General features: G+C 53.1%; 1 protein-coding gene across 2 annotated transcripts in view; it reads right to left on the bottom strand.

Moving 5' to 3' along the window:
* Positions 1-15702, bottom strand: part of RYR1 (ryanodine receptor 1) — a gene marked incomplete at its 5' end in the record, with an annotated part of 118295 nt that overhangs the window by 68553 nt on the left and 34040 nt on the right. For both annotated transcript variants that reach the window (XM_079907734.1, XM_079907735.1), the window contains 16 exons: positions 175-283; positions 370-556; positions 803-938; positions 2201-2295; positions 2677-2809; positions 2895-3009; positions 3769-4042; positions 5555-5701; positions 6949-7060; positions 7395-7595; positions 7939-8190; positions 9720-10332; positions 11939-12165; positions 12340-12426; positions 14454-14619; positions 15280-15440. In XM_079907734.1, the coding sequence (XP_079763860.1) occupies positions 175-283; positions 370-556; positions 803-938; positions 2201-2295; positions 2677-2809; positions 2895-3009; positions 3769-4042; positions 5555-5701; positions 6949-7060; positions 7395-7595; positions 7939-8190; positions 9720-10332; positions 11939-12165; positions 12340-12426; positions 14454-14619; positions 15280-15440 (3015 nt within the window). The remainder of the gene's footprint in view (positions 1-174; positions 284-369; positions 557-802; positions 939-2200; positions 2296-2676; positions 2810-2894; positions 3010-3768; positions 4043-5554; positions 5702-6948; positions 7061-7394; positions 7596-7938; positions 8191-9719; positions 10333-11938; positions 12166-12339; positions 12427-14453; positions 14620-15279; positions 15441-15702) is intronic.

Raw genomic sequence — 15702 nt, 5'->3', positions numbered from 1 at the left:
CTGAGAGCTCTGTGAGAGCGGGGCCAGGGGCTCTCTCAGCCACTGGTGTGTCCCCGGCATTGCCTAGCCCAGGACCACACGCATAGCAAGAGCTAAATCAATGTTGCTGAATGTCTGAATGAAGAGGTTCAAGGTTGGCTGTGCCCGCCCCCCAGCCCAGCCTTCAGGTCTCACATGCATCTCTGGTGCACAGCGTCCCAGCAGGTCGATCAAGGCAGCGTAGAAGGACATGATGGCATGTCCAAGGTGCACCCGGTTTTCCTCGGGGGGCTCCTCCCCGAAGCTGCAGGGGAAGGCGGGTGGTGTGAGGAGGCAGCGAGGGGCTCGGGGAGGGTGGTGGTTCTGCTGAGGAAGGGGCAGGAGACTCACAGCTCACGCCGCCGGTCCCTGCGGACTCCTGGGCCATCCCTCGCGGGGTCCTCGGAGATGCGGATGGCCTCTTCGATGGTGGCCAGCAGCCCCGAGCTGCCCTCGCCCCGCAGGGCAGGCCCAAAGCACTCAGGCTTGCGGATCAGCAGACGCACCACCACATTGGCATTCTCCTCCACGCTCTCACCTGGCGGCTCGCGGGGTCAGGAGGCCTCATGAGCCACTGCCCAGGGTCCCTCCCTGGACAGCCCCTGACCTGGCACCTCAGGGGTGAACGTCAGGCCCCCGTTGACCTCCAGACCCTGCCCCGCGCCCACTTGGAGGCATCCCTGCCCAGGCCAGGCCTGTGGCCCAGGATGTGGGCCACACCCGAGGGAGGCTTTGGCCAGTGACCCCCAGCCTCCCGCCCTGTTACCGCCACCCCTTGCCTCACCGTTGACGAAGACGGCAAAGCGCAGGAAGTCCAGGTAGCGCTCGCCGCCGCAGGGGTTCCAGCCGATGTCTGGGTACCCTTTGGCCAGGAGGATGGGGCAGCTTTGGAGGCCACAGCCTGCCAGGTAGGACACCACCTGGGGGCACAGGAGGCTCAGCCAGAGACTATACCCACACCACCTTCCTCCCCGAGGCTCAAGTCCTTGCCCATCCCTGGAGCTCCGCAATCCAATTTGGATCCCTCAGCAAACAATAACCCTCATCCTCCACCATCATCTCCCACCTGGACCATCGCAGCCACCTCCTCCCTGGGCTCACTGTTCCCTTCAACCCCTAGTCTGTCCCCCACACAGTCAGAGAGACCCCTACTGTCTCACTTAGGGCTAAAGCCAGAGCCCTCGCTGTGGCCCACAGACCCTCCACACAATCTGCCCTTGTCAACTCCCTGCCCTCACATCCTAGCACTCACCCTGTCTCCCTCTGCTCCAAGCACACTGCTCTCTCTGCCGTTCCTCAGACTCATCAGGTTCACTCCTGCCTCAGGGCCTTTGCACTGGCTGCTTCCCAGCTTGGAATGCTCTTCCCCCTCACGTCCATATGGCCCCCATCTCCTTCAGAGCTTTACCTGAAGGTCACTTTCTCAGTGAGGCTTTCTCTGACCACTTGTGTCTAAACTCAGACACCCTCCCAACACTTGACATTTCTCTCCCTTGCTCACGTTTTCTCCTCCTTAACACTCGTCACTAGCTAATACACCACATATTTTACTTCTTCATCTTGTTTAGTGTCCCTCCTCCCAACTAGAATGTCAGCTTCACAAGGACAAGGATTTTTGACTCTCAATCACTGTCATACGCCTGCTGCCTTGGATGGGTCCTGACACATAGTAGATGCTCAAAAACATTTGTTAAATAAATAATACTATAACAGTAGACAACTGTTAGAAAGTGCTTACTGCTTTGTAAATGCTTTCGTGAGTTAACTTATGTAATCCTCAGAACAACTGTACGAAATTGTTTCTATTATATTCATTCTACAAATAAGGAGATGGAGGCCTGGAGAATTTAAGCCACTTGTCCAAGGCCACAGAGCAAGAGAGTGGGGCTGGGAGTAGGGGCGGGGAGTTGAATCTAAGTTGCTGAGCTCCAGAGCCCATGCCTTTCACTGCTACACACAGAAGCAGGGAGCACAGAGGGCCAAGAAACGTGCCAAGCCCACGTGGCTGGGGAGGGTGGGTGTGGATTTTCACTCAGCCCTGTGAGCGAGTGACTGGGTCCTGTCCCTTTGCTGCAAATTATTCCCCTTCTGATTCAGTTCTGGACCATGCACAATGGCACTCATAGAGTGGGACCCAAATCAGCAAGCGGCCAGGTATGGGCCAGGCCTTCTCCCTCCACACCTTCTCCAGATCCTGCTCCTGCAACGCCAAGGCCAGCTCATTGTTGTCGATGACGGAGGCAGCTGCCACATCCAGGGGCGTGGAGCCCTGCATGCCTGTCGGGGTGAGAGGCAGTGAGAATGCTCTTCGGAGGTGCCTAGCTGACTGTCTCACTTTTGCTTGCCTCACCTCCTCCAGGAAGCCCTCCTTGACCACCCCTTTTCCAGCCTGGGTCAGGTGCCTCCTCTGACTGTGCTTCTCCATCCCAGGCCTGACCAGTCCAGGCTGACACTGTCTGGGATGGGTTTGTCTACCCCACTCCACTGTGAACCCCATTAGGGCCAGGGCCAGGGCTGTCTGGGTATCCCCAGCACTTCTCATTACAGGTCCAGATCCAGGGTGAGTTAAGAGTGAGTATTTGTTAAATGACTAAGTGAGCCAGCGGAGAGTGGGGCCAGCCTGGGTGGACCGCCAGGAGTGGGCTCGAGGTTCCTCACCCAGGCCAATGCCGCTGTTCTCCAGCAGGTAGCTCAGGTGGTCAAACATGGAGCGCTGGTTCTGCCGGCTGATGCGGCAGAAGTAGCAGAGGAAGCGGCAGCAGCTGGTCACCATCTTGGGGAAGCGGATCTCCTGGGCAAGCAGGGTGGGCTGGTGGTCAGTGCCTGCCCTCCGGGGCCCCCTCCCCTGAGCTCGCCGGCCCACGCAGCCCCCTTACCTTGGATTCGCCACCCCCAAGGACATTCACCATGACCTCCATGACTGTCTCATGCATGCCCAGCGCCCGCATCAGGTTCGGGTGTTGGTAGAAGACTTTGTTGTTCATGATGTTCCTGTGGACAGGTAGAGTGCGTGGAGGCAAGTCCAGGGAGAGCCTCCAGACCCTTGCAGGAGCCATCACCACCACTGTGGTAAAAGTTAACATTTCCTGAACTCCTAGTCTGTGCCCGGCACCGCTCCCTTTACAGATCTGAACTCATTCAATCCTTATGTCCACTCTGGGAGGCGGGAACTAGAATTATCCCTCTTTCACAGACAAGGAAACCAGAGGGTCCAAGGTGGGCTCCCCTGGGGCGGAGATCTCTATCATGTTGCATGTTGTAACCCCAAGTGCCTAGAAAGGGCCTGGCACACAGTAGGTGCTCAATGGATGTTTGCTGAGTGAATGAATGAGGCTCACTTGGCACTGAGTGCTCAAGACTATTGTTATCATAATTATTATTACTGTTATTACCGCTACATGAGCTCACTGAAGCCGCACCACAACTCTTCAAGATAAGCGCGGCTCTTCCCCAGTTTAGAGATGAAGAAACCGAAGTTCAAAGAGGGTACATCTTGAGCCAAGAGTCACAGGTGAGCAGGAGCTGTTACCCAGGGGTGGGTGGAGAGGTAACGGGGTGGGGGGGGGTGGACATTACCTAGGGAGATGGGCTAGCTGCTGGGAGGAGCACACCCCCCTGAGGATGGAGCAGAAGTAGGGAAGGACACATTATTGCGTCCAGAGGACGTGAGCCGGTGGACAAGCTTGAGCCGGAAGGTCTCCCCTCCCTTCCCCGGGGACGTGCAGCGTCAGGGGAGGGGCGGGGCCTCACCCAATGCTCTGGATCATGAGGTTTTCCTCCTGGAGGCCCATCTGCACGATGAGCAGGGACCGGATCTGGCCAAGGCACTCAAGCAGGCTCATGGTGTCCTCCACGGAGGAGGGTGAGATAGTATAGGCCCGGGGCAGGGCACGCAGCAGCTCCCCGAGCCCATCGTACTGCCGGTGCAGGAGGCTGAACATGGCCCGTACCAGCTCGGGGCTCTGCACGAAGTCCTCATGGGCCCAACGCACCACTGTGTGGGACACCAGCTCCTGCAGCGACTCTGGGAAGGGGACACAAGGGTAGGAACACTCTTCCTGGCCAGGGCCTTGAGCGAAAACGGTACAGAGGGCGCCCCTCTTTCCAGAGGGCTTCTCAGTTACTAACCACCCACCCCCCGCCCTCCCCCTGCCAGGAGGGGGCGGATTCTGGCAGATTTTCCTCTGTGGCTCTAGGAGTCTCCCTATCCTCTTCACCCTATACCCAGACCGTAAGTGCCCCCCTAAAAGCTTTAGGGGGAAAAAGCATTTGTATCACTGCAAAGTACCAGAGCGTTATTCTGAGCGCCTTTGAAAGTGCAAGTGGTAATTCCATTTGTTCTGTAAAAACACTGCTGATTTTTCATCATGGGAGACAACAGACACAAAGAAAAACTGTGAAGACTTTGGTGTCATCTGAAAATTATGTCAAAAATGAACTCTTTTTATTTTCCCTGGCGATGTCCCCAGGACTCTCCTCTTCTATATCCAGCATCCATTTCTCTCCCTGTCTCTCTTTCTCTCCCAACCCTTTTTCTTCCCAGGATTTCTGGGAGAGAAGACAGATGTCTCCTGTGTCTCAGGGTCAGGAGAAACCTTCCTGCACTGGCACTGAATGATGGTGTCAATTCATGACCTGTGACATGTCCTACCTTCCTTCCATCTGCTCTACACGATCTGGACCCATCACTTCTGACTTCATATTCTGTACCTCTCCTCCGGCTCACTCTGCTCCAGCCAGACTGGTCTCTAAACGCACCAAGCATCTTCCTGCCTCAGGGCCTTTGCACTGGCTGTTCCATCTGTACCAATCATCTTTCCCCAGATCTTTGCATACCTCACTCCCCCACTCCAACCTCTCCATCTTTGTCCCTCTCTCTCCTCTCACTCAGCTTTAGTTTTCTTCTTAATATGTGTGGCCATCTGACATTATGGTATATGTATATTGGTATCTTTTGTAATATTCTAAACTCCTTGAAGGCAGGGACTTTGACTCTTCCCCCTATTACGTTCCCTGGCCCTACCAACAGTGCCTGGCCCGGAGTTGGCCCAATAAAATTTCTTGAATGTTATAGAATAAACCCTCCACCAATGTTAGGGACTCTCTCCTTGTTATATGGTGTTAATATCTAGTTTGCCTAATGACCCATGGGCCCAACATTTATCACGACTGCTTTCCTAAGCCCTCAGCATAGGAATCATTTCACCAAGAAATAAGGGAAAAACAAAGAAAAGCCACAAGTACGTGGAAGCCATGGTGGTGCAGGAGATGCCCCATCCCAAGGTTGGATGTATGCCTCTGCTCTGGCCGCCACGCACCACACTGTTCCAACACACACACTGTGCAGCCCCAGCTTCGGGGCCACGCCTCCAGCATGCCTCCCCTCTCACCCCTCTCTCCACTCCTCCTCTCTCGTTAATACCCATCCACCGGTCCCTTGGGCTACTCCTGGTGGCCTGTCTTGGACCCAGAAACTCCCCAAGCGCAGGGCTGCTTGGCCCACCCCTGTGCCATCCCTGGTGGCCCCGGTCCTCACGGGGTTTGTGCTCCTCAGCAGGTGGCTCCTCCTCCGGTTTCTCCTCCTTCTTCTTCAGCAGCCGTACCTTCTCCAACAGGCTCATCAGGCGGCTGCCCAGGGTGGCTTCTTCCTCTGGTTCTTCCTCCTCCCCCGCCAGCTGAATTCCTGGAGGTGGTCAAGAAGAGAGAGCGTGTCATTCATCCGTTTGCTTATTCATCTGCTCTATCATTTCCTTCTTTATTCATTCATGTGTTCACTCACTCATTTCTCATTCATGTGTGCATTCACGGGGGGTTCCATTTGTTTCTTTATATGTTCATGTTTGTTCATTTATTCATTCCTTGAATCATTTGTCTTTTAAATCAACTATTGCAAGTATCTTCAAAGAGCTAAAGGAAACCAAGTCTAAAGTATTAAAGAGAATTATGATGGCAATGACTCATCAAACAGAGAATATTAATAGAGGTAGATAATATACAAAATAACCATACAGAGTTGAAAAGTACAAAAACTGACATTTAAGAAACACTAGAGGGGTACAACAGCATACTTGAGCTGGTAGGAGAAAGAATCAATGAACTTGAAGGTAGAACAACGGAGGTTATCCAGTCTGAAGAAAAACTAACAGAGCCTCAGAGACCTGTGGGACACCATCTAGTGTACCAACAGATGCATAATGGGAGTCCTAGGAGGAGAGATGAGGAAGGAGCAGAAAAATATTTGGAAAAATAATGGCCTCAAAGTCCCAAATTTGATGAAAAATATTAATCTACACATCCAAGAAACTAGGTGGCCTAGGGGTTAGGGTTCCTGGCTTTCACTGCCGTGGCCTGGGTTCGATCCCTTGTTGGGGAACTGAGATCCCACAAACCTCATGGTGCGGCAAAAACCAAAAACAGCTCAAGTAGGATAAATTCGTTGAGCTCCACGCCTAGATAGATCATACTCAAACTGCCTAAAGGCAAAGGTAAAGAGAAATCTTGAAAGCCAGCCAGGGAAAAATGACTCATCACATATAAGAAAATCTTAGTAAGATTATCAGCTGACTTATGAGAAAAAATAGAGGTCAGCCATCCACCCCTCCAGCCATCCTTCTTTTCATTCATCCAACCAGTCAGCCGTCTCTTCACGCATTTCTTTATTTGGCCATCCTTCTCTCCATCAGTTCACACACTCTTCCATCCAGCTATAGCTACAGCCATGTGTCCACATATACATCTACCCAAATACCCACATAAACATATCCTTCCACTCATCATCTACCTGTTCACTGACATGTTCATTCATTCAGTCACTCATTCATTTTACCAACAGGTACTGCACGAATACTGTAGATATTTAAGATCAGGAAAACTTCAAGACAGGTCTCAAGAGCAAGTATGGGAGGAGGATTCTCTGATCTCCTCTCTTACCACAGTGTGTCAGCAGGTCTTGATGAAATTCGAGCAAATCCTGTCGGATCTCTTCAGGGACAGGACAATCTTCCTCGTCGTCAGCATCTTTGAAGTGCAATAGCATGTTGATCTAGGGGAAGGTCAAAGATTAGAATGAGGGTCAGAGACCCCAGAGCAGGAACTCTGAAGTCAAGGATCAAAGACCCTATCGTGAGTTCCTGTCTAAGGTCATTAGCGAAGAATATCTGGGCGACTAAATGTTCGAAAGGAGTCAGGGTCAGTCTGCGGTGGCTCAGAAGTCTGGTTCAGAGAGAGGTAGAAGAGTAACAGATAAGTATATGGATAGGGTCAGAGGTCAAGCTCAGATTTAGAGGTTAAGTGAGTATCGTCAGTGATCAGAGTAAGGGGAGAGGTTGAGGTTGGGTTTAGACAGTAAGGCCAGCTGGGGTCAGGGGTCAGAGGACCTGCTCCTGGGGTGGGGAGCGGAACTCGCGAGTACGTCGGGCAGTCTCAGCTGCAGTCATGGTGAAGGCTTTCACAAGGATGCTGTAGCGGTCCCTCTGGTTGGCCTGGAGCTTGTCCACGTAGCGCTCTGCAAAGGCTGCAAGAGACTCTACACGGTGCTGCAGCTCTTGGTCACAGAAATACTCCAGCAGGTGACACATCTGTGGGATGACAGCCATGCAGTAGGAGGGATGGTGGTGAGACCGTCAGGACTTCCTTGAAACTTTTCTTGCTTTCTCTCCCCACTCCATAGCCCTGCTCTGGTCGAGCCACCACTGTCTCCTGCCTGGATCCTCAAGCCGGCCATCTCCACGGTCTCATCCCTCTAATTCACCTCCCACATGGAAACCAGATAGCTCATTCAAAGCCAGCAGCACTCCACCGCTTTATGCCCTTCCACAGCTCCCCAGGGCCTTGGGACAAAGTCCGCACTCAAGCCCCACCAGACCCTGTGTGTCCTAGCCCAGAGGGATGGAGGCTGGAAAACAGGAAGAGTCAGCCCACCTGTAACTTAACAGACTCCGGCAGCTTCATCTGCAGCAGCCCCTCCTCCAAGTCTTCTTCTTTGTCCCCTTCTGCCGCCTCCTCTTCCTCTTGTTCTGCATCTTCCTTCTCCTGTGCCTCTTCCTCCTCGTCCTCCTCCTTCTCCTCCTCGTCCTCCTCGTCCTCCTCGTCCTCCTCTTCCTCGGTGAACACTTCAGGCTCAATCATCTTCAAGATCTGTTTCACATCCTCATCGCCAAAGATACCCATCACCTACGGGACAAAGCCCGGGTCTGTCACTGTGGCCTGCAAGGCTTCCATAATCAAGACCCAGCCTCACTCCCCAGATCTGTTTCTCCCGCACAGGCCAGATTCATTCCTGCACTGGCTGTATACGGCTCCTCTTACAAGCAGGAATGGCACCCCGCCCCCGGCCCTGCCACCCATCCTCCTTAAGATCCCCCCAGATCCACACCCTGTGTCCCACGTACGTGGCCCAGACTACATAGCCGAACATGCGCACCTCTCCCTTCACAAGAAGTGTCCTTTTTCCCAAGCTTGAGCATTTGTTACTCTGTAACAGGACACACCCTACACCTGAGGCCCTCATAGCTCCCAGCATATGCTAGCTCTCAGTCAACATAATGAAGATGCTATCAGATGCAAGGAGAGTAGGTAGATAAAAGGGAAAAATAGTGGGGAAAGAGAGAGAGATGAATGAACGGGGGGAGGACTGGGTGACTGGGTGGATGAATTAATAAACGGAATAGTAGAGGTTTGATGGGGAGATGGATGGATGGGTGGATAATGAACTGAGAGATGAAGGTAAAGGTGGAAGAAGAGATGGTGGGTAGATGGATGACAGGATAAATGATGTATAGATAGGTGGGTGGATAGATGGTTTGACAGATGCATAAGCAAGTAAATGAGTGGATGGGCAAATAGATAAATGGGTAAATAACCAGGCACCGGGGTAGGATGGATATGTGGATGGGTGGATAGGTTTGCGTATGAAACATTGGATGGATGGATGGATATATGGATAAGTCATTAGACGGGTATGTGAATGAAAGGGTACATGAAATGAAGAAGGGGTAGAAGGATGGAGAATGGGTGAATTAAAGGGTGTAGATGGTTGGATGGCTTTGTGGGTACGTGGATGGGTCTTAATATATATGGATAGAGAGATGCATGGATTGATGGACAGATAGGTGGAAGATGGAGAAATGGGTGAATCTGTGGATGGGTGGATGAACGGATGCACAGGTGGAAGGAGGCTGATGGTTGAATGCATGAAGGGAAAGACAGATTAATAAATAAATGGGTAGGGGGACGGATGAATAGATGAAATGGTGGATGTGATGATGTGTGAATGAATGGACAACCAGATTGAAAGTTAGATGGATACATGGATGGATGGATGGATAATTGGGTGGAGACTGGAAGGATAAATAGATGAGGAACATTTGGATGGAAAGATGGGGGTATGTTTGAATGAATAGGTGGATGGATGGAAAGGTTGGTGGAGGATGGATGAATGACGGTTGGTTGGATGGATGAATGGAAAGAAGGAAGTGATTACTAAACAGATGAATAGATGGCAGACGAATGGATGGAAGGAAAAGTGAATGAGCAGATGACAGAAGGATAAGTTGGAAGGTGAAGGGTATATGGACAGAGAGATGAATGGGTAGCTGGATGTATAAATGGGAGGGGAACATATGGAGGTATGTAGGTACAGATGGATGGATGATTTGGAATGTGAAAGAACAGGCCAGAGGGAAGCAGGAGGAAGCCATTACCAGCAGGGTGGACACAAGCTTGAGCACGGGCACAAACTGGAACTCCACGGAGCCCCCGACAGGGTCGCGTGCGTGCTGCCCACCGTCTCGCACTGCCTCCCCCAGCATTCTTAGTGCTTTGTCCCGAAGAGCCTCCAGAGGGATGCTGGGGCTGAGACGGGATGGAGCTTCTGCCGCCCCAGCAGCTGGCAGGGCAGCCACAAAACAGGGAGCTAAGAAATGGTGTGGAGGCCGCAGCGAGGTGGTGACGCCGACACCAGGAAGGCTGTAGCGGCGGGGACCATTATCCGCCCTTTTTCCAGGCGGGAAGAGGGTGATGGCACGGGTCTCAGGAGTGAGGGGCACAATGTACTCAGAGAGCATGGAGCGGCGGCTGCGGCAGGCACTCTCGAGATGGATGCTGATGAGGAGGTCGTAGTAGCCTGCACGCAGGGGGCCGGGCAGGTGCGCGTCTTCCAGGGCGTGCAGCAGCTGTGCCTGGTCCACGTGGCTGCACAGAGCATGTGCCACGCGGTTGTTGCCCAGGGCGCACACGGCGCAGTAGAGGCGGAGGGTGTGCGAGTGGAAGCGCTGCAGGTCCAAGCGCTCCGACAGCTCCAGGATGTCCATGCATCTGCAGTGGAGATGGGCCACATTCAGGGACTCAGCAGGCAGAGGAGGTGGGAGACAGAGACACAGACCACAGAGAGGCAAAGAGGTGCTCAGGGGAGTGTTGGTGGCCCCAGGAGCGAATCCCAGTGTTCTGCTGGGTCAAGTTTCTGTGAGGTCTGTGGAGCTGAGTCTAGGAGTCTTTTAATGGTTCTGGAAGTCCTTCAGTGGTCTGAGGGCTCCCTGACATATATCTGCGATCCATGGGATGGTCTGGTACTCTGGGGATCTAAGAGTCCATGGGAAATATCTGGTGACCCTGAGATGTATCTAGGATCCCAGGTTGGGTCTGAATCCCCCTCTGGCAGGTCTGAGTACCCTGGTTATATTTGAGCACCACCTGAATGTAAACTCCGCCAGTACAGGACATTTCTGCCTCTTTTGTTTATTTGTTTGTTTGCTATATTCCCAGCACCTAAAAAGACTTAGCGGGCTTCCCTGGTGGCGCAGTGGTTAAGAATCCACCTGCCAGTGCAGGGGACATGGGTTGGAGCCCTGGTCCGGGAAGATCCCACACGCCGCAGAGCAACTAAGTGAGTGCACCAGAACTACCCAGACTGTGCTCTAGAGCCTGCGAGCCACAACTACTGAGCCCGTGTGCCGCAACTACTGAAGCCCGTGCGCCTGGAACCCGTGCTCTGCAACAAGAGAAGCCACCGCAATGAGAAGCCCGTGCACTGCAACAAAGGGTAGCCCCCACTCGCTGCAACTACAGAAAGCCCACGTGCAGCAACGAAGACCCAACACAGCCAAAAATAAATAAATAAATAAATAAATAAAGGACTTAGCAAATAGTATGTGCTCAATAAATATTTGTTGTAGGAACAAATGAATAAATGGGTGTGTCTGAGGCCCCTGGGGATGGGTCTGAGTCCTCCTGGGCAGGTCTGAGTCCCCTGAGTTATACAAGAGCATTACTAGAATGTCCATTCACAAGAGTTTGGTGTCTCCAGGCTAGAATTCTGCTGTCACACAGGAGGAGCTCAGAGCTATCTGTCGAATCAGTGAATAAAGGAAAGATGAAGCATCTTCCTCGGGTGAGTCTGGGATCCTGGCCACATTTAGAGTCCTTAAAAGCTTTCCTGTCATCCATGTGAATACTCTTTAGCCCGGTGTGCCTGGGTCCCCTGGAGCGGGTTAGATATCTCCAAGGGATACCTCTAAAGTCTCCTGGGTATGTCCAAGAGAACCTGGGGCGCCTCCAGGCCTCTCTGAATAATGTGCAAGACCCTCTGAGGTGCACTTGAGGCCCCTGGGATGCTGTGTGGTCTCCTTGCTGTGGATCTGGACTCCCTGCGATGGGTTTGGAGCCCCGTAGGTGAGTCTGGAGTCCACTGGGGTGTTAGCTGGGGATGCCTGGGCTGAGTCTGGGTCCCCTGAGGTGGGTCTGAGCCTGCTGAAAGGGATTTAGAGCCCCCTGGAGTGTTATCTGGGGATGGTAAGGTAGGTCCGGGGCTTCCTGGGGTGTTGTCTGGAGTCCCGGGGTAGTGGGGAGGGGCACCGGGTGGGATCCAGACCCCAGAGCGCTTGCAGTATCCGCCCCACCCCTGGGCGCCGGGGCTGTCCCTGACCGGTTCTCCTCGGGGATGTGCAGCGCCATCATGGTCAGCGGCTCCTGGCACTGCACAGCCCAGCCCAGCCGCTCGCCCGCACGCCGCGTGTCCACCTGCAGGAAGTGGTTGGGCATGCGGCTCCACGACACGGGCATCAGCATCTGCACCTCGAGCCGCGGCGGGCACTGTGGGGTGGGGTTCTTGCGCTCGCTCAGAAACATGGCGGCCGACAGCGGCATGATGTTCTGGGGACACAGGGGGATGCACGTGTCAGGATTCCCCACCCTTTCCCTCCCGCCACTCTGTTTCCAGGAAGACCTCCCGGATTTCTCCCCCCACTTCAGCCGCTCTGCCAGCCTGACCTCCCACACCTCTGTCCTCAGCCTGCCCCCATTAGCGCCCCATCACGGCAACCTGACCTTCTGCTTCCCCAGCTCAAACTGGATGACGTTCTGGTGTGTCGGCAGGACAAAGACAGCAGGAAACAGCTTTGTATTGGGCTCCACCTGGAAAGGGAGAAGAGGGCAGGGTGAGGAAGGAGATGAACTGGAGGTGGTACTGACTCTGGATCCCCGACTCGGGAGCCAGTTGCCCCAGCCTGATGCTGCTGGCGTCTACAGATCCAAACTCAGGCACTGGAGGCTCCGCAAGAGCCCTGAAGTGGCTCACGGGCGGCACCTCCTCTGACCCAATGAGGCCAACCTCCTCCACCTCCCCCAGGGCAACCTGTCGTCTGGGTCTTTGCGCACATCGTGCCCACCCCCACCCACGAATGCCATTCCTGTTTCTCTCCCAAGCACTTATTTATTCTTCAAAGTTCAAAAAGCATCCTCTGACTGCCTTTCCCTGCAGCCCCTCTGATCTTTGAAGAGAAACCCACCCAGGCTCTAGCACAACAAACACCACTATCTGTGAAGCAGTCTTGTCAAACCTGAATCTAATCCAATCTAATCTGGACCCATCTCCCAGTTTACAAGAAAATACAGGGGACAGAGGAAAATGTTTAAATGACACCTCAGGTGTGCACCAGCCAGATTCAGCCTGTGGGAAACTAGGCCAGCACTCTTCAGATGGTAGTGTGCACACGAATGCCCTGAGATTTATTTTAAAACTCAGATTCTGGGGCTTCCCTGGTGGCGCAGTGGTTGAGAATCTGCCTGCTAATGCAGGGGACACGGGTTCGAGCCCTGGTCTGGGAGGATCCCAGATGCCGCGGAGCAACTAGGCCCGTGAGCCACAACTGCTGAGCCTGCGCGTCTGGAGCCTGTGCTCCGCAGCAAGAGAGGCCGCGACAGTGAGAGGCCTGCGCACCGCGATGAAGAGTGGCCCCCGCTCGCCGCAACTGGAGAAAGCCCTCGCACAGAAACGGAGACCCAACACAGCCATAAATAAATAAATAAATAAATAAATAAATAAATAACTGAGCTAAAATTCAAGCCCTCTTAAAAAAAAAAATCAGATTCTGATTGGGCAGGTCTGGGTAAGAGCCTGAGATTCTGCATTTCTAACAGGCTCCCAGGTGATGCAGAGCCTGCTGGTCCCGGGACCACACTTTGAGGAGCAAAGTTCTACCAGACAGACAGCTGATTTCTTCAGTGAATACATTTCAAAGGGGAAAAAAAGAAAAAAATGGAAGGGAAACCTACATATGAAAAGAGACTGAAGGGACTTAGCAACCAACCAAAACATATCACCTTATTTAGATTCTGATTCAAACAAACAGTAAAAAGACATTTTGGAGACAACCAGAGAAGTTTGACCATGGGCTGGATATTTGGTGATATCTAAGAATTCTTGGGTTTTTTTTAAGACAACAGTGGTATTGTAGCTATGTTTTTTAAAAGAATCCTTATCTTTTAGAGATACATACTGAAAAGAGACAAACTGTATCATATATCTGAGACAAACCATACGATATCTGGGATTTCCTTCAAAATCCTCCAGTGGGTGTGGATGAAGATGAATCAAGGTTAGCCGTGAGTGGGTACTAGTTGGAGCTGTGTAATGGGGACATGGAGGTTCATTACGCTGTTCTATTTTTGCGCATTTTTAAAATTCTCCATTCAAAATAAAGTTTTATAAAATAAATAAAGTTAGATGGATTAATGGATGGATAGCAGATTCGTGGTAGTAGGTATATGGGCATTCATGATACAATTCCTTCAGTTTTGCTGTATGCTTGAAATCTTTCATAATAAAGTGATGAAAAGGAAAATCCCACCTTAGAATTTTGGCCCATCCCAGGATGTGCCCTGATTGGTGAAAAGGTGGCGACTGGTATCACCCAGCCCAAGAGGGATATGGACCTCTCTCCAAGGTCAAGGCTCTGCTCTGTCTCCCCCTTTCTGGATGTCAGTTCGAGGAATGGTTCACCTAGGTGGTCTCCCAGGAACCTCCCAGCTCTGGCCTGTCCTGAGGCTGTTTTATCCTGTCTCTCTGGGGTCTGCCCTCAGAGGGTGTCTGGGAGGGATGTCCCGGGATGCTGAGACACGAGGATGCTATTGCTAAGTTGCTGAATGAGGGCTGGGCTTACCTGGAAAAAGGTGTTGCTCTCTTTGCCGTTGGCAGTAAAGGTCATCAGGCCAGTGGCCAAGTCCACCAGGCAGCCAATGACAAGGTCTGTGTGGCTGATCCGGCCCTGCTGCCCGGGGCTCACGAAGTCTCCACCCCACACCATGTAGCAGTTGCTGCACTTGAGGCTAGAGGACACAGGAGTGATCAGTGCCCCGATCGCCAGCCGAGGCGCTCTGGACCCTGGACGCCCCCTTCCCTGAGCTCCCGGAATACCATGACTCAGAGCCCCACCCCCAAACGCCCGCCACCTGCAGACCTGAGTGCTGAAACCCCTCACCCCACACCCTGAGCCCCTCGGAGCTAGAATTCTTAGAAGCTGGTGGGGGGAAGGGGTGGTTCCAGAACGCGGAGAAGGAGAAGGGGAGCAGGACGAGAGGATAGAAAAAGGAGGTAAACTAGAAAGAGGACGGCAAGATGGAAGAGGAGGAGAAAATGGAAAAGAAATGGACGAAGAAGAGGAGGGAAAACACAGAGCAGGAGCCATGGGAGGAAGACAAGTAGGAAGAGAGGAGGGGCTTCCCTGGTGGCGCAGTGGCTGGGAGTCCGCCTGCAGGTGCAGGGGACGCGGGTTCCTGCCCCGGTCCGGGAAGATCCCACATGCCGCGGAGCGGCTGGGCCTGTGAGCCATGGCCGCTGAGCCTGCGCATCCGGAGCCTGTGCTCCGCAACGGGAGAGGCCACAGCAGTGAGAGGCCCGCGTACCGCAAAAAAAAAAAAAGGAGGAAAGGAGGAGGAGGTGCCCGGCGCTGACCTCCGGTCTCCCACGGCCCCCGCCCCTGCCCGCACCTGCTGTGGATGTTGCCTTGCTCATCCCCCATGGTCACCGTCACCACGCGGACCTTGCTGAGGTCGAAGTTCATGTCGTGCTGATGGTAGTCCGGGGTGACCCAGCCCACCCACACACAGCTGGGCTCCTGGCCGGCGAAGACCCTCACGGAGTAGTAGTACTGCAGAGGCAAAGGGGGGACCGGTGGTCAGTGGGCTTCCCTGAGACTCTGAATTGACTTCTCTGGATTCTCAGTGTCCTCTGGGAGTTTAACAAGAAGTTGCTGGATTTGAGACCCCCTGGGTCTGTGTCCCTCTGTCTCTGTATTTACTGATGTATTCCTAGATTCGGGAATCCTTTGGGACTGTTTCGTGATACACCCAAATTTGGGTCCCTCCCCAGGTTATACAGCAAAGTTATAAATAAATAATAGCTCACAAATG

Source organism: Stenella coeruleoalba (assembly GCF_951394435.1).
Source record: "Stenella coeruleoalba genome assembly, chromosome: 20".
NCBI classification, from domain to species: domain Eukaryota; kingdom Metazoa; phylum Chordata; class Mammalia; order Artiodactyla; family Delphinidae; genus Stenella; species Stenella coeruleoalba.
The sequence above is the reverse complement of the archived record's forward strand: the minus strand, read 5'-3'. Positions and strand labels throughout refer to the sequence as shown.